Source organism: Helianthus annuus, chromosome 13, assembly GCF_002127325.2.
Source record: "Helianthus annuus cultivar XRQ/B chromosome 13, HanXRQr2.0-SUNRISE, whole genome shotgun sequence".
In the NCBI taxonomy this organism is placed as follows: Eukaryota; Viridiplantae; Streptophyta; class Magnoliopsida; order Asterales; family Asteraceae; genus Helianthus; species Helianthus annuus.
The window spans coordinates 52,259,207-52,286,244 of NC_035445.2; the positions used below are offsets into that span (position 1 = coordinate 52,259,207).

A 27,038-nucleotide genomic window follows, 5' to 3' on the forward strand; every position below is an offset into this window, starting at 1 on the left:
TAGTCTATAACCATGTCCTTGTCATCTATTACTACTTCAAACTCCCAGGGTTCGGGCGTTATTACTCTTCTCCTATTATGATGCTTATCTTTCATTACGTTCTGGGGTTCGAGTGTGCACGAACCCTTTCCCATGGCAATATTTATCATGATTACTTTTGCCTCGATTTTTTTACATGAGCATTTCTGTTTATGCTTTTATATATATATATATATATATATATATATATATATATATATATATATATATATATATATATATATATATATATATATATATATATATATATTTCTGTTACAAAGTTTACTCGTCTCTCTCTACTCATATACGCCTAGGGGTGTTCAAATTCGGATTATCCGGTTTTCGGATATCCGAAATTTCGGATAGTGGATTTTAATATCCGAATCCGTATCCGAAAGTTCGGATATCCGAATTTCGGATATCCGAAATTTCGGATACGGATTCGGATATTAAAACGGATATCCGAAATAAAAAATCCAAAAAAAATATAAAAATGTTTCCTACATTCAAATACAAACAAAATTTATTGTTTTCTTTGATCTATTCATCTTCTGATTTTGCAAAATAAATGCCAACGAAATCATATTAATTGAAATTAAAAGCATACATAGGAAATTATATCCTACCTATGGCAACATACCAAATCATAGATAATCTTGAAAACAAAATGGCAACAAAATCACATAAATTTTAGATCTGGATCCATTAAAAAATTCACAAGTATTTTTATTATATTTCAAATTTGGATCCATTACGGAGACGGCGCAAACCCCACGAGACTGGAATAGGAGATTTGGTGGCTGTCCTGGGTAGACAATTAGTTGCTGGTGCGAAGATGGTTGATGACGGCCTGCAAACTTCAATGTTTAGAAGACGATTATGGTGCGAAGAAGGTTGATTAAGGGTGCAGCGATTAGGATATGATTGAAGGGTTAGACTATGATTCAGAGGATGAAGGTTGAATGGAGAGGGAGTGGAGGCGTGGTTGGTACAGGAGGGGTGATAAAGTTAGGGCCAGCACATCTATGTTATATATATTTAATTTAATATTTCAAAAATAACAATATAATATTTCGGATATCGGATAATCCGATTATCCGAAATTTTCAAAAACTCACATCCGAATCCGAATCCGAAACTTCGGATTATCCGATTTTCGGATATCCGAAATTTCGGATATTTCGGATACGGGTTTTCGGATATTTCGGATTCGGATTTTTTTGAACACCCCTATATACGCCCATATACAACTATTATTTGCACTCGTATCGAAATAATCTTTGTGCTATACTTTAATTTACAAGAAGCATACCTGAAATGACGTCAGGTTCAGCTTTAGCCTCTGCGGCTGTCATGTGGGATGACCTTGCCTTCTCTTTTGGGGTATCAAGCTTTGATTTCTTTACGGGTCTTGGGTCCACATCCGACCCACTCCCGTCATCTTTTTCTTGTGAGAGACTATCTTTTATTTCAGTTATCATATCCTCTACTGCTATCAAAATTGTGGGTTGTAGTCTCTCGGCAAATTGCGGTAGACTGGCTTCTATTGCCTTTCCAATTTCCTTAGAAATTTTAGCTTCCATCTCTTTAGTTAATTGAGATGCTAATTCACCCTCGGTTACACCGGGCATTTCTTTCATCTATTCGGTGACTTTCGGCACCGTATCATCATTATTGCCTTCATTAGTCATCTCTAATACTGAAATGTTTACATTAACGGTTAAACATTTCATTTATAACATATGATTTACTTGTTTTGATTTAATCAAGTTCGTAACTTGATTCAACCGTTCTTGTTTCATCCATTTCCCGTGTTTGAGTGAGCTTACACACTCTTTTCCTGCATATTAATTCATGTTTCATTTCTATATTCTCTAAATCTACTTAAAACAATTAACTCTTACCGGATGCTTGATCAAGCTTGAACCGAACACATTTTGTTAACAACCTTGAGCTCTGATTACCAACTTGTAAGACCCAACTTGAACTAACAGAATTAATAATATATAACTTGCATTTAGTACAAAATTTGCGAGTTTACAAAAATTTTTCATGATTTTAAGACCCTACAAGGTCTTAATATTGTAGTCATCATGCTACTAGTTAACTTTAAAAACATAGTTTCAAGTGTTCACATGTTTCTAAAACAAAATAAACTGTAAGTGCAGTTCCTGCCGGGTAGGGGTGAGCAAGTTTAGGTCCGAACCGAAAATAACCGAGAACCGAACCGAAAAATACCCAACCCGACCCGAACCCAAGTACCTAGGTATTTAAATCGGTTCCGATTTTTCATATAAAATAGGGTCGGGTCGGGTCGGTTCTCGGGTTTTTTCATGGTGAAACCCGATTTGGACCTATGACCGGAACCGACCCTATATTTTGGGTAGTGAATCGGTTCTGTATTTTATGTTTAATCGGTTCTCGGGTCGGGTCGGGTAATGGTCGGGTCGGGTCGGGTTTTCCCTTTTGCTCACCCCTACTGCCGGGTAACTGTCGCTTATCAGTTCTGGTCAACCAAAGCAGAAGTCCAAGTTAAAGTCAACCATAACGAAGAATTCAAGACCACATGAAGACCTGCATTGATCAAGGGGGAGTTGTTAATGCACTTTGGGTGAAAAGTGCATGCCTTCCAATTGTTAGGGTCTTTAGTGTACATGTCTTGAAAGTTAGTCCCAAGAAGTTCCTAGGGACAATTTGTCCAAGTTTTGGAAGGAATTTCTTAGTCAGAGTTTTATGTAAAGTTGGTCCCAAGAAGTTCCTAGGGACAATTTGTCCCAAGAAGTTCCTAGGGACAATTTGTCCCAAGAAGTTCCTAGGGAGAACTTTTGTCTGAGTTTTGGTGTAGAATTGGTTTGTCCGAGGTTTAGTCCCTAGCCTATATATATGTGTGTATTGTGTAGATTAGGGCAACGATTTAGAGAAAGCTGTGTGCAACTCTTGTAGCTGGGTGCACCTCTCCCACTCGTTCATCCTTCTGTGTGAATTCTAGAGAGAGAGAGACTATGTGTTAGTGAGAGAAAGCTAGGGTTTAGATCTTTGTGATCTAAACCAGCTTGTAGATGATGGATACTCCTTTGGTTTGTCTAATCTGTGATGACTGATTCATAATAAAGAGTTCATCTTCTACATCTTTCTATCATGTTCTTCATATTTTGTTCTTCATGTCTTGAATCAAGTGCAATGTTTGACATATGTCATCGATCCGGTGCTTTCACATAAACAAAATGCGGAAGCTTCATTTGGTGCATTCGGTTCTTGTTAATTGCTTGATCACCATCCGGCTTAGGTCCATCTTCACCTACGGTCAAAACCATTTAAAAATATTAGTTTGACACTTTAAACACCAAGTATAAGCAAGTTCCATACTCAAAGTATCAAAAAAACAAGAAAATCTCGGTTCTGGATGCTGGCGTCGCGCGAGGGAGGCCGTGGCGTCACGCCACCGCCGTCGCGTCACGCGAGGGAGGTCGTGGCGTCGCGCCATGGCGTGATTTCGACAGATTGTTGCTTGTTGGAGCTGTGTATCAGTTCAGCACCAAATCTTAACGTTTTAAACTTTAAATCAACATAACTTTTGACTCGTAAGTCCGTTTTAGGTGATTCTTTTTCCTACGCGACCGTAATTTAATTATGGATGCTTTTATAAACTTAATTCACGTAAATTTTCAGTTAAGAACAATCAGCTTATAATCCGATTCCTTGTTTATTCGACCCGTATGTCTACAAATTCAACAACTTGTTTTGTTGTCATCTCATGTTTTTAGGCCATTTCACCTATTTCCGTTTTTACCAATTATGGCGTTTCGCTTCCCACTCGTGGGTTGCTTATGCCGTAACTATCAATCTTGTTTCAAGGATTAAACATGCTTTCTTAAATCGTTTGACAAGTAAAAGTTCCGAGTTTTAATCCTAAGGGTTCATGTTTTTGCATCTAGTTAGCGTGTCCGCTTCACGGCTTATGCTTTGTTTCTGACCAATCAACGAGTGATGGTCATTGACTTCGACATTTACAACTCAACTTGTTTGACCCGTTTGGATGTCGAGTGAGTTACACCACTTCATGGACATACCAAACGCCATCATTTTCGCCATATCAATATTAAACATATCTACAATTAGGTTTATCAATATAAATGTAACGAGACAACAAGTCACGTACCTTTCAAGCACCCCTTTCAAGCACGCGTCACCACCGGCTTGTCCACTTGACGCTCCGGTTTCTTTTCCTATAGAGTTAAATCACAACCCGTTTAGAACTCTTTTGTTTACATAATACGCATAATTTGCCATAATTATACAAACACGCATTTTAGCTCAAATTTCCAGTTTTTTTTAATCCTCTTTTAGCATTTTTACAAACACCTTAAGGGCATAATTTCTCACAATTCATAATGAAGTTCAACACTTGTTATTTAGCCAAGATAAATATCAATTTAGGCTAATTCACATCAATTTTCATATTACTCAAATCTGAACTTGTTTCATAGAACTCAAATTATACTAAGATAACATGATAATCCTAGTGTTCAACATGCTTCTACAAAAACCCACCTATCACTTTCAATGGTGATTATAGATTTCACAAGAAATAGGCAAAATTTCAACAAGTAATTGTCTAGAGTTTATCCCTAGACACTATTTCATTCCAAACAACTAACATGCAACATCAATTCTGAATTTCTTGAATTCACTCAGAAATTTGGATCAAGTTTTTCCATGGAAATTACATACCTTATGATCCCTTTTCAGAGGAGATCACAATTTCATGCTTGAAAATCGGTTTGGAACTGATTTGAGCCTCCAATTTGATCAATTTGGCACAAGTTAGGGTTTGGTGGGGGAGCTCTTGTTCGCCCCTGTTGTTTGATCGACCAGACACACCTTTGTGTGTGTTTGGTGTGTGTTATTTTGTTTTTATTTAAGTTAAGTTTCAAGTTCTACACATAAGCCCCTCAACTTTTATATAGTTTATAATTTAGGCTTTTTAATTCATTCATGTGTTACTACAAGACCCATAACCATATTTGTTTTATTATGTCGAGACACTAACTAACTAGGTTATTCATTCCTAGTTATTTTATCTTGACTAATACCGCTATTTAGTTTAAAAATAAAATATTTAAAATTTCGGGGTGTTACAACCGATAACCGGTTTGGGTTAAAGACCGATAGGTGTGCCCGCGATGCAGTGGGAAACATAAACATTGCAACAGTGTGCATTGTTCGGTTGGTTAGATTATTATCCTCAACCGAACTCGAGGTCATCTATTAGTCTATTTTATTAACCAATCCGTTTTGAGTTTATCGGTTAGGTTTATTCAGTTAGATTGACATTTTTTTGGTTTGATTCATTTAATTTCGGTTAATAGCCAAAACCAAACTTGGGCTAAAACTTTTGATTAGAAATACATGAAATTTAGGTATAGATACATGAAATGGATGTATAGGTTCATGAAATAGAGGTATAAATACATAAAATGGGGGTATAAATATGAATTACATGAACTGAAGGTGTAAAAGCTTGAAATATATGAAAATATGAATAGCTCGGTTTAATTAATTTTGGTTATATGAGGGTACAAAAAATCGATAACCGTTTTGGTTAATTCAGGTTTCGGTTAATCGGTTTTCAGTTAACTCAATTTTTGGTTGATTTCGGTTCGGTTTCAGGTTAACAATTCAGTTATTACTCACTAGACACTGTTAATTATGTAACATATCAATTTTTTAATTAAAAAAACTGTAGCAATACTAAACTTAAATTAAAAAAAATAAAATACTCGTATGATGGAATTTAAAAAAAATATATATTAACATACCAAAAGATTATGACCGTTTAAAAATCAGAGAGGAGAGAGTTAGTTTTTTTATAAAGGGATAAAATGTAACTATAATTATCTATAATTTTATGAAAGATGAGTGTTTAATAATAGAAAATAGAAAATAGAAAAAGAAAAGCGTTTAAAGATAATATATTTATTAGATTTCTCAAGATAATATGTTTGTCTATGTCTCCTCAAGGTTGTTAGTCTTGTACAGTTCAAGTGTGAAGATTGAGTCGGTTCAATTTAAAATTGCCAAAAGGAAATTGTCATTTTAGTCCCCTATGCTTGACTAAAATTGACACTTTAGTCTAAATAGTTTTCTTTTGCTATTTTAGTTCAAATAGTTTTGTTTTCTGTCATTTTAGTCTCTGACTCTTGTCATTTTTTGTCATTTTCATCCAACCCACTAACTCTATTCAGAAGATTTAGTTAACTTAGGTGAATTTTGGTCAAACCAAATTTTTCCTTCTTTTTTTTTGCAGGTACGATGATATGGGGATGGTGTTGTACTGGTTTACAGTGAAGATGATGGCGGTTGTTGTTGGTTTTACGATGATGGCGGTGATTTTGGTTGATGACGTGGATGGGGGAAAAGTGGCCGGTGGTGAAATGGTGGGTGGTGGTGGTGGTGGGGTGGGTGGGTGGTGACGGTGCAGACAGGTGGTGGCGATGATAGAAGGTTGTGATGGGGTGGGTGGTGGGAGGTGGACAGGTGGTGGTTGTGGTCGATGAAAATGTCAAAAAATGACAAAAGTAAGGGACTAAAATGACGGAAAACAAAACTATTTGGACTAAAATGAGAAGAAAAAACTATTTAAACTAAAATGGTAATTTTAGACAAACTTTAGGGACTAAAATGGAAATTTTTTCCAATTAATTGATGCATCATGCATGTGGAGGAGGTTTCATGTAGTTTTCAATCATTTCATTACCGTGTATACCTGTATACGCAAGCAATCGTTTATATAAACATTTGTAAATATAAAATTATTATGCAAACGTTTCTATAACATAAATTATTAATAAAATTAAATATAGTTCCAATTTAACAAAATCACAAACTATTATATATATGAACTGGCCGAGTTACATCAATATCGCAGGTAAGCGAGCAACAAGTTCCAATTTAAAGAATATTACGAGTTTGCCACCCTATAATCTCATTTACACACCCTATCATCTCATTTACACAAACAGGCCAAATATAGTTATATCCCACAAAAAATGACCAAAACTACAACCTCTATCTATAATACTAACACATAAACAACTAATCCATGTGGGGTTCGTGGGTTCGGCTAAGCGGCACCCGCCTGAGAACCTGAACCATGATGTCCATGAGCTTCGAGCCGATCAACAGGTGAAACCAAAAGTCAACACGGCTTCCATGATCAGTTCTTGTAGAGTTTCATCTACAACTTCAAACACTATATCATTCTCATCTGATACAGTGTCTATCCATTGTCCACATTTCATTATATCCCGCTTGACAACATGATCTAGCGTTCGTGGACCCGCGGGTTGACCGTTATGCCAGTCAACTCGTTCAATAACCTCGTTGACCACATCTTTTTCCAATGAGAACGGTTGAATCTTCGAGCTGATAAATGTCGTCCGCGAATGTACACTAACCAAGACTTCCTTTACACAATCATGGAGGAGGAGGAGTTTGTTATGGTCACACGATGGTTCCAACGGATAATCGTTTGCTAAAAAGTCATCCCAGTTTGACTGAGAAACTTGGTAGATATCACTAACATATGATGAAATGAACCCTCGATCGTATGCAAATGAAACTAAACCGGTGTGTCGTGGTGGAGATGAAGTTTGTGACGAGTGTTCTTCGAAATCCAGACGATGCGGTTGCATTTGAAGCTCAACTGGTGATGATTGGATAGTAAATGTTAATGATTTGCTTACAAAGGTTTAGAAAAAGCTTTATGATTTGAAATCAATGCATACCGGATTCAACGGTGCTTGTTGGACTGCAAGTATTGTCCGAGAAAAATGATTCAAGAACAGAAACAGGGCTCGGATTCTCTCTGAATCGATCGTGATCCATGTTTTCTGATTTACCATCGGCTTTCGGTGAAGAAACATCTAAAGAAAATTCCTGTAGCATAAAATGTTCACAGAAAATTAATGGCGGATCTTAGTTATATCCACGATGAAAGCATTGAAAAAGAAATGAAAAACTGTATTGACGATAAAAGTTAATGTTAAACTCACTAATCGAATAATAATAACTATAACAGATAACAAACGCATGTAACACAAGAAAAGTTAATGTTAAACTTACTAGTTGAGATCTTTCAATGGACCCGTTTTGTGGGTTTGAGTCTAGGTTCAACCGGCTCGAGCCACTCAACGTCTTCTGCAAACTTCTTGCACTATGGGTTCCTTCCGGTTCACGCCCAAAACTAGCCATTGACTCGTGTTTAGGAGACGATAGTAGTACCCTCTCCAAGGTTCTCGAGACTCGTTTACTTGAAGATCCCGAAGGCTCACCTAGGCCCGCACCATGAGCCATTAGCCTTAACCGTTCGGCTAGGTGCCTTTTTGCTTCTACAAAGACTTCTGGTTCGCGTTGCTTCAAGATTTTAGAACCATTTCCATCAAGTTCACCACTAGATTTCATCTTTTGTATGCTCTTCAACTTCTTTGAGTTTTTTAATTTTTTCCTAACATCATTGAACGAGACTGGGGGCGCGCTTTTAACGATCTGTTGCTTGCTTGTTGAGCCGTGACGCGAGTGCAAATACGAGCAATGACATCCTAAATCAACCGCGGATTCTACAACACGTCGAGTAGGCCTCAAAACAACAATTGTATCTACAATCTTAGTGTTTTCCTTTTTCTTATTCGGGTTTTCGTATCGAGATGTTATCTTTTTCCAAAAAGATTTCTCCATGGTGTTCTTAAAGACCTCATCATCCTCTCCTGAGTGATCTACTCGGTTTACACTTGCGGTTTCCTTCTTCGATTCAATCTAAGCAACAAGAACACTATTTTCAAATTCTAATTCAGTTTTTAAATATCAAAACTAAAATATTGTACTTACATTGATGCTTTTAAGTTGTTCATCAAAGGTCAGCATTTGTACTTGGCTCCTTTCAGGTCCTGCAGGTGAATCACTAATCAGTATTCCAACATTCAGTTTGACTTTTTAGGTCAACACATGAACTTTCCAAATTCAAAATTGTATATCATTTCCTTCACAAATTGTGTAAAAAAATTTTCATATTGAAGCATTAAACCAGTACTCAATTGGGTCATCGAGATTTTCTCAAAAAATCCTCATAATCTAAAAAAATGTAAGCTTTTACAAAGATCAGTTTGACTTCAATAGTCAAACCGACTAACATAGTGTAACTTCACCAATAGCATATAGATAACATCTCACCTGAAACACTTTTGCTCCTATGACTCTCATCTGACATAAGTTTCCGGCGAGACCGGCCATGGCGGTGGTGGTGGAGGTGGTGGTCAAAGTCAAACATACCACTAAATTTCCATACACAACCAATTTGATTCTGTTCAACTATAGGAGGAGCTTTTCTTTCCATAGTAAAAAAAAACTATCTTTACAATCAAGAAACTCAAATTATACACAATTCTTGATATGTAACAGTGAAATGAGTTGACTTTTGAACAGTTTGATACAAAACTGTATGAACCCAGAAAATGAAGTTAATAAGTTGATGAAATAAATGATGCAGGTGAAGATATAGAAATGATTAATGAGGTTTTGGGTGGTGATAATGGTAATGATGAGGATGATGATGATGGTGATGAAAGAGGACCCTGTTGCTCAGGGTAAGCCTTAGAAGATGGAAGAAATTTATGACAAGAGAGAGAGAGAGAAGAAGAAACAAAGAGGAAAAGTACAAATTTTAATGCTCAATATTCTTGGCTTTGGTTTACTTTTATGTTATGGACCGATGAAATCAGAATTCAGAAGCATGGGTGTTCTTTCCATTAATATATATTTTTTTTAACTGTAAATTTGAATCGTTAACGGACCACTCTTAATAAGGTTGTATATAGTGTTACTAAGGTTGTTTGGAGATTACATATGTCGTAAGTAAGGTTTTAAACTTTATTTTGGAAAAGTAATAACGGAGAAGTGTCTTAATTGCTATTAAATGTATCTACGGAGAACTAGTTCGAATGGATTTTGACTTAATGTGTTTCGTTCATACTTGGTCTACATGGATTGGGTTGGTGTCACGGTGATCGTTTCCCTACCACTACATATTGTGTGTTTCTTATTCTTAGTCAAGCATCGAGGTTGAATTGCGTGTCTTAGACCATACGCAACACTTTGTTGGATTATAGTTATGTTTATGTCCACCTATGGAAGCTTAGAGTCGCATAAAATTTTGAAATTAGTTGTATTTCGTTGAGGTATTTCCTGCAACAATATTGATTGCCGATATTTTAACCAATTAGAGGACCAGTTTCGTTAGTTCTTTTCGATTTACCACTCATTGGTCCAAGCTTTTTATCATTACAATTGTCTCCGCATGAGGGAGGATGGTAAAGCAACTTAGGTGGTGTTTGTTTTTCTAAAAAAGATCTGCGCAGCCTCTTCTGTCTGCGCCGCACAGACCACGCGCAAACATTGTCATTTGCAGACTGTTTGTTTTTCCGAAGACGTTTTATTAAAAAACGTCTGCGCGTGCTCTTCTTGGTGCAAACTTGGCCCAACCACTTCTAAGATCTTCAAAGGTCTGCAGATGGTTAAGCACCATCACCGTCCACCACCCACCACCGTCCATCACCACCACCACCGTCCACCACCCACCACCGCCGTCCACCGCCCACCGTCCACCATCACCCACCACTACCGAGCGTACACCACCAATTTATTTTAGAAGTCTACATACTGCAGATGTTTGGTCCACCTCTTCTTCTACATATATGGTCCGTAGACTGTAGTCATTTTACCTCTTAAGAAACAAACAACACCCTAGTCAATAATTACTTTTACGGTTTACGATAGCATTTTTATTCAAACTGATGTATCATTCTCTCACAACGTTAAATCATGTTCACCCTAACCGAAAAACATCAGCCTACGGTGAGAGTTAAATCGAACTCATACAACAACAAACTCGGATGATAATCTAACCAAACTGATCCAAGACTGCATGTTGAGATTGGGGATTAAACTACATCACTTCTCAACTGATAAACTTTTTATTTACAATTCAAATGTAGGCAAAAGATCAAATACAAATAATCTTAACATACTAACCATATAAATTGAAGGAAAACCCAAAAAGACAAGGTGGCATTTTTGTAATTACCACCAACTATCAAAGTTACAACCAAAAATACCTAAAAAAACACAAATTTTTTTTTAACATTTTTTATTAAAAAATCGCTACATTTCGTTAGCAAAAAAAAAAAATTTTTTTTTTGGCTGCCACTAAAAGTAGCGATTTTTTAATAAAAAATGTTAAAAAAATAAAATAAAATAATTTGTGTGTTTTTTTTATTTTTTAGATTTTTTTAGGTTTTTTGGGGGGTTTAGTTTTTAGCATTTTAGCTTGGGTGGGGGGGGGGGGGTTAGGTTTTTTTTTTAGGTTTTTGGGGGTGTGGGGGGGGGGGGTTAGGTTTTTTTAGGTTTTTGGGGGGTGGGGGGGGTGGGGGGTTTAGGTTTTTTTTGGAGGTGGGGGGAGTGGTTAGGTTTTTTTAGGTATCTTTGTAGAGTAACTTTGATAGTTATTGATAATTACAAAAATGCCACCTTGTCTTTTTGAGTTTTCCTTCAATTTGTATGTTTAGTATGTTAAGATTATTTGTACAAGAACTTTACCCTTCAAATATAAGAAAACAATGCAATTAGAACCATTGAAACTCATTTTAACTTTAGGATCTTTTTACACAAGTCTTATCTTAGTTAAAGAAAAAGACATTTTGTTGCTTGTGTTAAAGTTGTAAATAATGTGAGTAAGTGGAAACAGTCAATCAATGACTTACAAGCCAAGATACAAACAAGAGGTTTAGCTTTCACCACAAAAAAACTAGACAGTTCATCCAAATTGATAGAAGGGGACAAATTCATGTCCTTTTTTGCAAAACTATTTTTAATTTATACTCTGTATTTTTCCCTGAAATTAGTATTCTCAAATCTTTTTATAAAATAATAATTAACTTATATTATTAATTTAATAAATATGGACCCGTGACTATGATATCATCGATCAACCATACATTTTATATTCCCATTTTTTAATGCCCATAGTATAACAGGTGGTTTAATTTGGAGAGACCTGAAACACATTAATAATGCATTTAGATTATATTAATATTTAATAAATTAAAGAAGTTGAATTGGTCATCTTAACGTCTTTGACTGTTCTTAGCTGAGTTATAGGCTCTCTTTTTCTTTCGAAAACGAAAGAGATATTGTAGTTAGATCTTGTACACACTTGTATCTAAAATTAACATACAAACAAAAGTCGAAAAATACGTTTATCCCAACTTTTGTGTACTACTTACATCTCTCTCGAGCGAGTAGTACTTATGAGTGACAAACGCAAACATGTTAGAAAAAAGCGTTGGCTTGAGTTTAGATGATATAATTGTCGTGACCAATGTGTTGGTCAAGAGATGTGAAGAATGAATACGGATAAGAAAAGTGCACAATCAAACTCGAGAGTGTAGCTTTAGAGGTCAAGATATAATCACACAAGTCTTAAATGTAGTCTGGCATTGCAATGGAGACTCGTATGAGAATAGTACAAGATCCACGGTTTATCTGGAGAACCATAGAACCATATCTCGAATCAAAATGACCGCATGAAAGAAAAGAGAATGTGACGAGGCACCACTTCATCACTACAACAACCACAATAAGACTGCGGGGGGGGGGGGGGGGGGGGGGGCCTTGGGTTTGGGCATTAAGCGACAAGTGGCAGCTGGTGGGGCCACATGGATGGTGCGGCGTGACGGGACTGCTAGCTTGGTGTGGCATGGCGTGGCCAGCCATGTGGCATTTCTTATATTTTTTTTAAACTATTTAAAATTTCTATTAACTAAATATAATTTTTAAAAACTCCGATTAAGAAAAAAAACTACAATAAAATAATACATTACAACAAAAAAAAATCAATCATCTTCATCTCCATCTTCATCTTCCGTTGAGTCGAATCTAGGAAGTGTCGAAACATGTTGTACCAAATCAGCTCGAAGGTTTGAACTTATTTGTCTTGACTCAATTAGATTTTGGTTTTGCGATCTCTCTTCGTTACTAATTTCCATGGTTGTAAAACAAGGTTTCCAAGGCCGAGTACTCCCCGAGTAGTCGCTACAAGGTAGGCTGCCGAGGCGACTTTCTTTGACTCCGCCTAATTACTTGGAATCGGTCAAACACTGTCAACCTCGGCCAAAATCGTATCTCGTAGGTCAACTTGGCCGAGTTTGACTTAAAAAAATAATACAACATAATTTTTATGCCTATCATATTAAAGAATATTAAAGAATGAATATTCTTTTCACGTATTTTGTTATAGATATTAGTAAATTTATGCTATTTGACATATATTTAATATTCAAAATCTAATTTCTTTATAATTTAACATGTCCGAGTACTCCCCAAGTACTCTCCGCATAGGTTGAGTACTCTCAACTCCCCGGTCGACCGACTAGTGAGCGCCTAGCGACTTTTGCAACCATGCTAATTTCTACGTTATTTGTTGCGGTCTCCTCGCCATAGTATTCAATTGTTGCGCGTCCTTCATCCTCTAAAATCATGTTGTGTAGAATGATGCACGCGTACATCACGTTTCTTATTTGATCTTTTTCATACAACCTACACGGCATGCTCAAAATGCGCCACCTTTTCTGCAAAACACCAAATGCTCGCTCAGTGTCTTTGCGTGCCGCCATCTGAACTTTGTTAAACTTTATTCTTTTAGGATCTAGGGTTCCCTCTCTTGAAAATGATTTCACAAAAACAACCCACTCAGGATAAATTCCATCAACAAGATAGTACCCAGGCTTGTATTCAACGCCATTTACAATAAATGTTCCTTTTGGTCCAACACCATTTATTAGATCATTGAAAAGGGGGGGGGGGGGTGATGTATAATGTTTATATCGTTATGTGAACCTGGCATACCAAAGAATGCATGCCAGATCGAAAGATCTTGTGATGCAATAGCTTCAAGCATCATAGTCGACATTCCATGATATCCGCTTGTGTGAGATCTTTGCCATGCAGTTGGACAAAGTTCCCACTCCCATTGATACAATCTAAACTATCTATCATCCCGGGGAGACCAGGATATTCAGCGTGATGTTCCAAAAGTTGTTGGATATCACTAAACGTTGGTTTTCTCAAATATCTTTTCATATATAGTTCCATGATACACGCACAAAAATTGTGAAGACTTTCCCTAGCCACTCATGACGAAATTTTTAAATAGTTATCCATTACGTCGGAACTATTGTCGTAAGTCAATTGTCTTAGGGCGGTCGTGATCTTTTGCCACATGGTAAATCTGATCTTACCACGTGCATCGGGTCTTCGTTGGACATAAGGATAATTATCCTCTAAATTCTTGGATATTCTTAAAAATAAATTTTACTCATATGAAAACGACGCCTAAACATGTTATGATCATACGTTGGTTCGGATGAGAAATAATCTCTTACCAGCAAATCGTTTGCGGTTTCGCATTCCCTCTCTATGTACTTCCTCTGTTTTGGTTCGGGTGGGAAGTCCTTTCATCTGAATCTTCAACAATAGCTTTCACGACCATCGCCACTGTTGATAATAATATTTCCGCTCCGTCGTCAGATGAGGATGACAAAAGAAATCTTTCATACGAATCGCTTGAACTTGAAGAATCCATTGGAGGTTGGTAGTTGTTTTTGAATTTTTTGGTAGTAAAAATGGTAAGTATTGTTTGATATATATAGATTATGAAATAAAGATTTTTTTAATAGCCGTTAGCCAACGGCTAGCCCAACGGTCATATTCCTCAGCCAATGGTAGCCAGCCAAGTCATCTTCCCACTCCGTCCCACGCCGGGCTTCATAGCAACGCTGGCTGGGCAACCCAAGCCAACGCTGCCACGGAATGGGCTAGCCAGCGTTGGTTGGCTTTCCCCGCCCCAACAAACGATACCACTCCCCGCGGTCAATAACGCATGTAAAAGTTACCAAATCATTTGCCTATAAATATTCGGTTTCAAAGTAAATGTATGCACTCGATGTACACCTGCACTCTCTCTCTCTCCTACTTATTCTAATGTCGGAACTTGGTTATAAAGTTTAATCATTGTGACGACACTAACATTGTTACTCTTGTCTCAACTTAAGCAACCCTAACTTCAAGTTTGAACAAATTACATCGATCCATTTATTGCAACATAATACAAAAAACACAAATGTGATACGTGTTATTTTAGTGAAATATATAGGTGACTATAGTCGTCTCACACCAAAATTTCAAGTCCTTATTGCTGAATTTGTAGAGTTGACGATGGAATAAGTTTTGATAGCGTGATGTCAAAATGATATGATAGCTTAAACTAAAATCAAGTTAGACTTGGTGAGGCCAAATCGATTAACCGAATCTTCAATCCACGATGTCTATGCTTAGACCTCTAATCACTTATAAACTCTTTTTAGCACATGAATTATAGTTTATGCCAAACTAATTAGAGCGGGGGACAATTTCTTTAAACCCTTCCACACACACACACACATATATATATATATAAAGTGTAAAATTCAATTAAGGTTAACGTAAGACGCGTACGACCAACGTGCGTGATTATGAAAAGTTTCATCAAAATCACGACTCGAATTGGTGTTACGCCCAAAATTTCACCTTCCTAAATGTGATATTATCAAACTATAATTTAACAAAAAAATCGGGCATGACCCGTCCATAAAACGAGCATACCCCTGTTTAAAACATAAACAAACTAGATACAATTCTACAATTCGTTCAACAAGATACTACTAAATACCAATACAACAAATTTTGGATCAAAAACATTTGAACAAGCTAGCGGAAGCGTTTGGTATCGCATAACACGAACACGCGCTCGCTCCGATTCTCCAAGTCGCCAAAATTGAGGAATTACCTACATTCAACAACAAAGCTTTAAAAAGTTAGTCATTATACTTGTTTGCTTATAAAACCGTCATTTTAGTTCCATTCGTGTGCGTACTTTCATTTCTCTTACGCATTCGATTATCCAATTAAATGGGTATGACATATACTCTCATACAACTAACCTGTTAGTAGATGGTGACGACCAAACATATAATATTGTATAAACTAAAACGTCCATAGCATATTCTAACCGCATAAGTTACTTCAATCCGATTATCCTTTCAACATTCAACCGTTTCATTATTATATCAACACTTCGAAAGTCCGACATTCATAACCTGCACTTTCAAACATACTCAATAATAACTTGGTTAGCCAAACCCGTAATCTCAACATATTCATTTACTACATCTTCATAAAAAGGACGTTAACCATTTAAATGCATCCAATCAACTTATATTTCAAACCCAAGGGCATTATTAGTAACGCTAATTCTCAAATGCATCCAAATCATGCATTCGCACATACTTGCACACATACAAACTTACAATCATACACATCTACATACCTAATATACATTTAATCATACCTACAATCATGTATTCATACCTACGTGTTCCATACGTATTTTTGTGTACATTTACATGTAATACATGTCCAACTTCATTACATACATCTATCACACTCTTGTATAAATTACATGAGGCTTAGACTTGGGTTTACAACTTATAATCGTCAAGGAAACACTCGAAATCATGTTTGGGAAGCCCGTCGTAGTTCACGGATAATATACCGAAGCCTACGGCGCATAAATCACATAAATAATATTTTTGACAGAACCTTCACCCGGCCGTGTCAGTTCACCACCAGGCCATGTCAACTCTGCACTTTTCCTAGCCATTAATCCTTACTGAAACGGACACAACTCTCTCATTTTTCGTCCGTTTTGCGTCACGTTTCTTCCTATATGATTGTAATATAATATTCTATCACGTGATCTTGAAGTCCAACATCCGAGTTAAGGAATTTCTTAACTTATACGTATTCGGCTTGTTATTCATCTATGAATTATTCGACCCATTCGTGCATTTATCAAAATAATCCATTGATTTAACCTCAACTTTATATGAACTTAATAATTAAAACATTATATTACTTAAACAACTAAAGAAGTGATTATAGAAATCACTTACCTTGAGTATTCCAATAAGTGTATTTGTCACCTTGCCTTATCTTGACCCGTTATCCTCCTATGCTTGAGCTCTCCTTGACACGTTCCTATTATCTCATTCCATTACATCCATTCAATAGTTAGTATACGTAATCATACGCATCACTAATCACACTTCTATTCACGTGTCAATCGCTTAACGAGTTCAACATGTATCATAATACTACAATGCTAATCAATCTAACAATTTATCATTCCATCATCACAAAAGTCATACATGAGCTTCTAGCATGCATAATTATGTATTTACATCATGTTCATTATTCTTACAAAATTCCATACTTAGAATGATAACATTCTCTAAGTTAGGCAACTTGTTTCATACATTAAACATTTCATACCATTTCTTAACACCTTGGTTTTTACACATCCATTCTACTATTTTCTATCAACAACCCGTTTCGACCCGTTGGTGCAATCATATGCATAGACTAGTTGGTAAGTGTTTTAGGCACTTAAAACAATCAAATAACTTACTAATAATTTATTAAAATCAGTAGTTCATGATTCATACAAGTGTGCATAACAATACAACTATTTTTACTTAATATTTATACTAAAAATGTGCAGCAACTTTCTGCGCAGCAGCTGTTCACGACACATTTTAACCCATTTATCTTCTGATTCAGTTCTTCATGTTCAAATATGAAATGATCTACACTCAGAGATCTTTCTAAGCATATAAAGATCGTAACAATCGGACATTCCTATGATTTTATATGATTTTTACAAAATCAGCACAGAAGCTGAAATGCTTCCAAACAGCTTGCTGTCAAAACGAATTTACTAACTTTTCATGCTGTTTTGACCCACTAAATCTCATAACCAGCCTCTTATGACCAAATATGAAATGTAATATGCGAAATAACCTTTTCAACGATATAAGGCTCGTTTTCTAACTCCTAATAACGAATGAGATACGACCTTTACAAGATGACTATCTAAGGCTGTCAAAAGTAACTATTTTACACAAACTTTGTAGGCATTTTATCAAACACCTTGTAAGCATCATAATCATGGTATTCGGTACAAGACTATAAGGCACATTCTTATTAGTTTATCATCATACAACATTCATATTCATTCGGATTTACATAGATTTTTTATCCTAAATCAGTTTGTCTAGCATTCAAGTATTACAAACAAAATCATATATCAAACTATCACATAATCATAATCATCATAAGCTTCCTATTCATAACACAATCTTTACAAAGTGGGTTTTTACTACACCTTTCATACAATCTAAATTCAAGAATGATTCTTGTTCTAAAACGCAATTCTAACTCAGATTTATCATATTTGACACAAGAAATCGAGATTGGGTTTAACCCCTCATTCTACAAATCATAATTTCAGAAAATTAAACTCACCACTTCATTAGTTAGGGTTAGATTTTCGAAAAAGAGGACCCATGCATCGAATTTTCTTGTGATTTAGGCTTCAATTTCTTGATATCTAGCAGTTAGGGTTTTTGGCTCCCCTTTCTTCCTCCCCTGGTTCGCACGAACACAACCGTGTTTGTGTTTTTGTTTTGTTAATTTCTCAATTAACCCTTTTTATTCACTAGTTACACAATTAGCCCTCCCACTTTGGGAGAGTTTTTAACTTAGCCTTTTTTATTTAACTAATTATCATTATATCATGACTTTCATTAACCAAGTTAATTTCTTTATTTATTATTTATCATTTTTGGGGTGTTACAAGTCTACCCCCCTTAAAGAAGGTTTCGTCCCCGAAACCTCTTTCTTTTCTTCTACAACCCGTCTAGTCTTATTCTTCGTTCATCCACTCATTCAAGTTACATTGGACGACTTACATAAGAATGTTGTGAGAAATTGACTAATCACACATCCCATAGTCCACAATTTGAAACTAGCATCCTAACGTATTGTTCATACTTATCAAGATTTTAAATTTTCTTGCGATAACCAATCCCTAGTCATCATTATTTTATTCATTTCCATGGTTACTATTGTTATACGTGCCATGCGTATCTTTCCTACAATATGTTGTTCAAATGAACATGGCCAACAAGCCGAGCATCAAAGTTAGCATTTCTTAACGATACTTGTCGTCTCTTATATTCTATCAGAATTTCCACAGTTATGAGCATTCAGGTTCAATACCACTCGATGATCATTACGAACATTTAGAAGTTCACTTCACATTTTTCATTACGGTTTTGTATACACATATTCTATTCTGACGCATCCCTCTCTAGTCGAGTCATAACCTCATACTAAAGTTACAACCCTTTTTATACGTACCTGACGGAAGTAAATTCCATTGATTCATTATCCATACTTTACGGTAATCATTCCTTTCCGGTTAGTGACATTGCGCGTCTATTCATCAAGTTTACTTATGAGTATAAAACTTAACAACCAAAACATTAGCTACCGAGTTCAAATGGCGATCGCCATCTGACCTGTATGACCCATTTGTCCTTTCGACCATTCTTGTACAAAACGCATTTGCATAAATATATTCATATATATATATATATATATATATATATAAAAGTTCAAGCATAAACTGAATCACATCACTTAAGGAACATTTATTTGTTTGGTACGTAATTACTTCACATTCGAATATCTTCATTCTTGTCATTCCTTTGTTCATTTGCTTTACATTTACTTATATGACTTGTTTGACGCAATCATGGTCAAACTATTGACTCTTCTTATGTAGACTAGTTTTCGCCTTTTTATACCTTAAGTCCGCTTCGCGGATTTGAACATTGCATTCATGCCTTTCATTTCTTGAATCTGTCTCGCGGATTCAAGCATTGCATCCATATCTTTCATTCTTTGAATCCGTCTCGCGGATTCAAGCATTGCATTCGTATCTTTCATTCCTTGAATCCGTCTCGCGGATTCAAGCATTGCATTCGTATCTTTCATTCCTTGAATCCGTCTCGCGGATTCAAGCATTGCATTCATATCTTTCATTCCTTGAATCCGTCTCGCGGATTCAAGCATTGCATTCATATCTTTCATTCCTTGAATCCGTCTCGCGGATTCAAGCATTGCATTCATATCTTTCATTCCTTGAATCCGTCTCGCGGATTCAAGCATTGCATTCATACATTGTTGGTCCGTACTTCTTACGGATTCAACATGTTATTCTTATCACTTGCATTTTGTACTCTTACGTAGTACTCTCAATCTCCCGAGAGTCTTACTACTCATTTCACCCGTACGCCCACCTGCTACCCAATTCTAACGGACATACATGTAACAATTATCGCGGTCTCACGAACGTCATACGTTTCTTGTGTACTGGCCAGGTACACAATCCACGTACTAGTTTCGTGTCTTCGCGTAATCGCCACATTATGCCCGAAGAATTAAGTTTCGGCACGTGTTACATTTTTAAAACTCCTTTACCATGTCGTTGTTATATTCATTTAGATTTTTCTTTCACTTGCCTAATTATACTATTTCATACATCAACGCGTTGAGTATACGTACCAGGGGTCAATTCGTCTTATTACTTGCCTTGATGCCGGTCCTAGACCGCATTCACGGATCATTCCTTCCGAACAATTGCGCTTACCCTTCACATAACCCGCGTGCTCTTGGCCTTATAAATAGCATATAAGTAAATGATTAGCATATTCCGTCTATCTTATCCACTAATCGTGGTCACATATGTCGTACTAGGCCTTATATAGATCTTACACGAACATTCATTAAGCTTTTAGACAATTTAGAAACTCAAAGTACGAAAACAAGGCCTTTACAAGTTTCTTTCCATCGTAACCACTAATTGTGGTTAGATACATCTTATTAGGCATTATTTGGACCCTACATAAACATTCGAATGGGCCTTCGGACAACCCGGTAACTCGAAACGCGAAAATAATACTAAAATAAAATTTTTTAGCAGATTGTTACTCCCCAAGCCGTCGTCGACGGCCTTACACCCGTCGGCGACGGGTCCTGGAATGTGGCTTCGGCCACTTTTGCCCGTCGGCAGACACTTAGGGCGTCGGGACTAAGGGGGCGTCGGCGACGGCCAGGAGCCCGTCGGCGACGGCCTCCCGTTTGCTGAAACGCTGCTGAATTTCTTTTGAGTGTTCCGACCATTTACCGGGTCCGTTTTCAGCCACACGGGTCCCGGGACTTCTTATTTTACACGCCTTATCACCCATAACCTACTTGAACCTTAAAACTTATACCGTAACACACTATACATACTTATATTAATCAAAAATTTAAAATTTTACCTCATTGGCGATCTCGGAGCGAGCACACTTTTGCACGAGCCATCGGTTTGAGTTCAAGCACTGATACTCTTGCTCGAATCCCTCAAACCTAGGCTCTGATACCAACTTGTTACGCCCAAAATTTCACCTTCCTAAATGTGATATTATCAAACTATAATTTAACAAAAAAATCGGGCATGACCCGTCCATAAAACGAGCATACCCCTGTTTAAAACATAAACAAACTAGATACAATTCTACAATTCGTTCAACAAGATACTACTAAATACCAATACAACAAATTTTGGATCAAAAACATTTGAACAAGCTAGCGGAAGCGTTTGGTATCGCATAACACGAACACGCGCTCGCTCCGATTCTCCAAGTCGCCAAAATTGAGGAATTACCTACATTCAACAACAAAGCTTTAAAAAGTTAGTCATTATACTTGTTTGCTTATAAAACCGTCATTTTAGTTCCATTCGTGTGCGTACTTTCATTTCTCTTACGCATTCGATTATCCAATTAAATGGGTATGACATATACTCTCATACAACTAACCTGTTAGTAGATGGTGACGACCAAACATATAATATTGTATAAACTAAAACGTCCATAGCATATTCTAACCGCATAAGTTACTTCAATCCGATTATCCTTTCAACATTCAACCGTTTCATTATTATATCAACACTTCGAAAGTCCGACATTCATAACCTGCACTTTCAAACATACTCAATAATAACTTGGTTAGCCAAACCCGTAATCTCAACATATTCATTTACTACATCTTCATAAAAAGGACGTTAACCATTTAAATGCATCCAATCAACTTATATTTCAAACCCAAGGGCATTATTAGTAACGCTAATTCTCAAATGCATCCAAATCATGCATTCGCACATACTTGCACACATACAAACTTACAATCATACACATCTACATACCTAATATACATTTAATCATACCTACAATCATGTATTCATACCTACGTGTTCCGTACGTATTTTTGTGTACATTTACATGTAATACATGTCCAACTTCATTACATACATCTATCACACTCTTGTATAAATTACATGAGGCTTAGACTTGGGTTTACAACTTATAATCGTCAAGGAAACACTCGAAATCATGTTTGGGAGGCCCGTCGTAGTTCACGGATAATATACCGAAGCCTACGGCGCATAAATCACATAAATAATATTTTTGACAGAACCTTCACCCGGCCGTGTCAGTTCACCACCCGGCCGTGTCAACTCTGCACTTTTCCTAGCCATTAATCCTTACTGAAACGGACACAACTCTCTCATTTTTCGTCCGTTTTGCGTCACGTTTCTTCCTATATGATTGTAATATAATATTCTATCACGTGATCTTGAAGTCCAACATCCGAGTTAAGGAATTTCTTAACTTATACGTATTCGGCTTGTTATTCATCTATGAATTATTCGACCCATTCGTGCATTTATCAAAATAATCCATTGATTTAACCTCAACTTTATATGAACTTAATAATTAAAACATTATATTACTTAAACAACTAAAGAAGTGATTATAGAAATCACTTACCTTGAGTATTCCAATAAGTGTATTTGTCACCTTGCCTTATCTTGACCCGTTATCCTCCTATGCTTGAGCTCTCCTTGACACGTTCCTATTATCTCATTCCATTACATCCATTCAATAGTTAGTATACGTAATCATACGCATCACTAATCACACTTCTATTCACGTGTCAATCGCTTAACGAGTTCAACATGTATCATAATACTACAATGCTAATCAATCTAACAATTTATCATTCCATCATCACAAAAGTCATACATGAGCTTCTAGCATGCATAATTATGTATTTACATCATGTTCATTATTCTTACAAAATTCCATACTTAGAATGATAACATTCTCTAAGTTAGGCAACTTGTTTCATACATTAAACATTTCATACCATTTCTTAACACCTTGGTTTTTACACATCCATTCTACTATTTTCTATCAACAACCCGTTTCGACCCGTTGGTGCAATCATATGCATAGACTAGTTGGTAAGTGTTTTAGGCACTTAAAAAGCGGAAGAAGAGGGAGAAGGGGCACAGCCCCACCAGCAGCCCACGTTTCCGACCCGAAAGGAATTGCAAATGAAAGAAGAATCTGTGTGCACTATCCATGGAGTGGAGTGACTATTCTGAATCTCCTCTTCTCTATCTCCCCCTTTTTTGAACCTTTATAAATAAGATATCTATCTATATATAAAATAATAAGCTAAGGGGGCTGGGAATCGCAAGAATTGAAAAGTCCTCCATTGAATGGGATGAGAAAGACAGGTTCGGAAATGGCCGGATTAGCAGGAGGAAGGCCGGCCCCACCCTGAAACAAAGGTGTACATACATAAATAAAGAGACTGGTTATGGCCTTGATAGGCCTCCTTCCCATCTATCTTGACCGGGAAGAGGGGGGAGGCTCTTGCGGAAGCCCTGCCCGCCGACCCATGAATTCTTCAGAGCGGGCCGGCAGGCCGGGCGTACGGGAACCGTCGAAGAAGTGCCTCAACGCGCTGCAGCCGAGCTCCCTACCCATTTAAAACTTGTGCCCTCGATTTCATCGGGAAAATAACCACTCCCTCGAGGGGAAAATGTTTCATTTTAGTAGCAACAGAGTTGTTCACCAAATGGGCAGAAGCAGTTTCACTACGCCGAGACAACTCTCCTTCAAGTTGAGCCAATGCACTTGTAGCTTTCTCGAGCGCTGCTGAAGTCTGGGCGTACTCCTCGAGATGATGGGTATCAAATCTTGCCTTGGCCACTGCACCCAGCCTGGCATGAACCCATCTCAGATCAAACCCAAAGCACCCCTCCATATCTCGAACGTCCTTCTGAAAACAATCAAATAACTTACTAATAATTTATTAAAATCAGTAGTTCATGATTCATACAAGTGTGCATAACAATACAACTATTTTTACTTAATATTTATACTAAAAATGTGCAGCAACTTTCTGCGCAGCAGCTGTTCACGACACATTTTAACCCATTTATCTTCTGATTCAGTTCTTCATGTTCAAATATGAAATGATCTACACTCAGAGATCTTTCTAAGCATATAAAGATCGTAACAATCGGACATTACTATGATTTTATATGATTTTTACAAAATCAGCACAGAAGCTGAAATGCTTCCAAACAGCTTGCTGTCAAAACGAATTTACTAACTTTTCATGCTGTTTTGACCCACTAAATCTCATAACCAGCCTCTTATGACCAAATATGAAATGTAATATGCGAAATAACCTTTTCAACGATATAAGGCTCGTTGTCTAACTCCTAATAACGAATGAGATACGACCTTTACAAGATGACTATCTAAGGCTGTCAAAAGTAACTATTTTACACAAACTTTGTAGGCATTTTATCAAACACCTTGTAAGCGTCATAATCATGGTATTCGGTACAAGACTATAAGGCACATTCTTATTAGTTTATCATCATACAACATTCATATTCATTCGGATTTACATAGATTTTTCATCCTAAATCAGTTTGTCTAGCATTCAAGTATTACAAACAAAATCATATATCAAACTATCACATAATCATAATCATCATAAGCTTCCTATTTATAACACAATCTTTACAAAGTGGGTTTTTACTACACCTTTCATACAATCTAAATTCAAGCATGATTCTTGTTCTAAAACGCAATTCTAACTCAGATTTATCATATTTGACACAAGAAATCGAGATTGGGTTTAACCCCTCATTCTACAAATCATAATTTCAGAAAATTAAACTCACCACTTCATTAGTTAGGGTTAGATTTTCGAAAAAGAGGACCCATGCATCGAATTTTCTTGTGATTTAGGCTTCAATTTCTTGATATCTAGCAGTTAGGGTTTTTGGCTCCCCTTTCTTCCTCCCCTGGTTCGCACGAACACAACCGTGTTTGTGTTTTTGTTTTGTTAATTTCTCAATTAACCCTTTTTATTCACTAGTTACACAATTAGCCCTCCCACTTTGGGAGAGTTTTTAACTTAGCCTTTTTTATTTAACTAATTATCATTATATCATGACTTTCATTAACCAAGTTAATTTCTTTATTTATTATTTATCATTTTTGGGGTGTTACAATTGGGTTCCAAATGGGTTCAATTATCTTTTCGTTTCAGTTCCAATTGGCCATTTTTCGGTCAATTTCATCGAATTGGGTTCAAATTCATCGTTGATTTTGAAAAGTTTCATCAAAACGACGACTCGAAATCAAAACAATAGAACAGAGGATAAAGGAACATGACCAAACTTTGATTTAGACCGTAGAACAGAGGATGCAGGAACATGACCAAGCTTTGATTCGATTAGAGTCAACGGTCAGTAACAATGGTATCAGACCGTAGAACAGGGGATGCGATTTTGAACTGGGGAGTTAGGGGCATGCGTGATTATGGGTATAACGTGCGTGATTAATGTTTTCAACATGCGTGATTAATGTTTTCGGCATGCGTGATTAGGGTTTTTGAGTTTATAACGTGCGTGATTTTCAAATGAACGTGCGTAATTATATGTCGTACCGGTCGTACGTTAAGAACTATTGTAGGTTAACCTTCCTCTCTCTCTCTCACTCTTTCTCTCTCTCTCTCTCTATATATATATATATAAATTTGAGAGAGAATTACAGGTTGTGGCATGGCTCTCTCTATATATGCATTTCTTTTCACAGCAACTTGGTCCTTGATTATATAGGCTGGCTAGTGATATGTATGCCCAACCTCCCCTCTATCACATATTGTCATGTGACATTGACATTGACATTTTGGTAGTTACTTATATTAGTGTTGAGAATGGCTATAGTCACAAGGGTGACATTTGTTTTGTATTAGTGAGTTTAAAAAGTTAATAACTTCTATGCTTTATAGATATGCATAAACTTACATCAATATTTAGTTAACTAGTAAAACCTTTTGAAATATAGCCATCAAACGTCTTTATCCCTTTCAATCAAATAAAAACAAACAACATACATACATACATACATACATACATACATACATGAAAAACAAAATAAAAATCCAATATTTAATAAAGTTTGTAAATTAGGTTTGAAATTATTCTAGTAGGTTGAGTGACAATGTCTCAAATGATAGACCACATAGCTGGGACGATAAGATACAACAACATTTAAGTTTTTTATTCATATTTTTAATAACGTTCTCTGTTAGATATGAAATTAATCCACAATTAAAGATGAAAGTTTTCTTATATAATTTAACAAATACCTAATCTTTCACAAGGGACAAAGAGGTAGGCAAATTGAGTAAATTAAATAATAATAGTAATAATAAAAATAAAATAAAAATAATGATAATAATAATATATTTCCTCAAGGACAAGTTTTGTCTCAATACGCATCTATACTTCATCTCACAAGAATCTACTTGGATTGTTTATTACTCTTTTATTTAATTTATTTATAAAATTATATAATTTTATAGACAGATGATAGATGATAGTTCATAGTTGATTAAATATTATTTACCATATTTGTACTTTGTGTCTTTAATATGCAAGATTACTTTCTGAAAAAATACAACGTAAAACTCACATCAGAAAATGGGATTAAACGATACGTAATTTCATTGCAAAATCACCATATCACAAATTGCTCAGAATG

General features: G+C 36.2%; 1 protein-coding gene and 3 long non-coding RNA genes across 6 annotated transcripts; all 4 read right to left on the reverse strand.

Annotated features, from left to right (window-relative positions):
• Positions 1–3,164: 3,164 nt before the first annotated feature.
• LOC110902665 lies at positions 3,165–4,886 on the reverse strand. The gene is made up of 3 exons (XR_002571315.2): positions 4,753–4,886; positions 4,181–4,247; positions 3,165–3,319 (listed from the first exon to the last, which is right to left on the reverse strand). It is a non-coding gene; the product is annotated as an uncharacterized LOC110902665 (long non-coding RNA).
• A 2,004-nt stretch (positions 4,887–6,890) lies between these two features.
• LOC110897877 lies at positions 6,891–9,808 on the reverse strand. Its single transcript, XM_022144607.2, has 5 exons — positions 9,250–9,808; positions 8,908–8,966; positions 8,146–8,835; positions 7,809–7,959; positions 6,891–7,726 (listed from the first exon to the last, which is right to left on the reverse strand). Exons 1-5 carry the CDS (start codon positions 9,410–9,412, stop codon positions 7,200–7,202), a joined length of 1,590 nt encoding a protein of 529 aa, XP_022000299.1. The 5' UTR covers positions 9,413–9,808; the 3' UTR covers positions 6,891–7,199.
• Positions 9,809–15,690: 5,882 nt separating this feature from the next.
• On the reverse strand, positions 15,691–19,644 carry LOC110897876. 2 transcript variants are annotated; one of them, XR_002569060.2, is made up of 4 exons: positions 18,532–19,644; positions 17,121–17,205; positions 16,110–16,265; positions 15,691–15,955 (listed from the first exon to the last, which is right to left on the reverse strand). It is a non-coding gene; the product is annotated as an uncharacterized LOC110897876 (long non-coding RNA). The 2 variants fall into 2 exon arrangements; XR_002569059.1 differs by lacking the exons at positions 17,121–17,205; positions 18,532–19,644 and having other exon boundaries at positions 16,110–17,114.
• A 522-nt stretch (positions 19,645–20,166) lies between these two features.
• Positions 20,167–25,491, reverse strand: LOC110897875. 2 transcript variants are annotated; one of them, XR_002569058.2, is made up of 4 exons: positions 25,169–25,491; positions 22,947–23,031; positions 21,936–22,091; positions 21,517–21,781 (listed from the first exon to the last, which is right to left on the reverse strand). It is a non-coding gene; the product is annotated as an uncharacterized LOC110897875 (long non-coding RNA). The 2 variants fall into 2 exon arrangements; XR_002569057.2 differs by lacking the exons at positions 22,947–23,031; positions 25,169–25,491 and adding an exon at positions 20,167–20,749 and having other exon boundaries at positions 21,396–21,781; positions 21,936–22,940.
• Positions 25,492–27,038: the final 1,547 nt, after the last annotated feature.

Excerpts from the sequence above, each read along its gene's own strand:
- LOC110897877 (XM_022144607.2), bottom strand. The coding sequence starts at position 9,412 with ATGGAAAGAAAAGCTCCTCCTATAGTTGAACAGAATCAAATTGGTTGT. Across the intron at positions 8,967-9,249 it reads TAGGAGCAAAAGTGTTTCAG|GACCTGAAAGGAGCCAAGTA; the intron begins GTGAGATGTTAT and ends ATTCACCTGCAG. Across the intron at positions 7,960-8,145 it reads CCATTGAAAGATCTCAACTA|GAATTTTCTTTAGATGTTTC; the intron begins GTAAGTTTAACA and ends TTTATGCTACAG.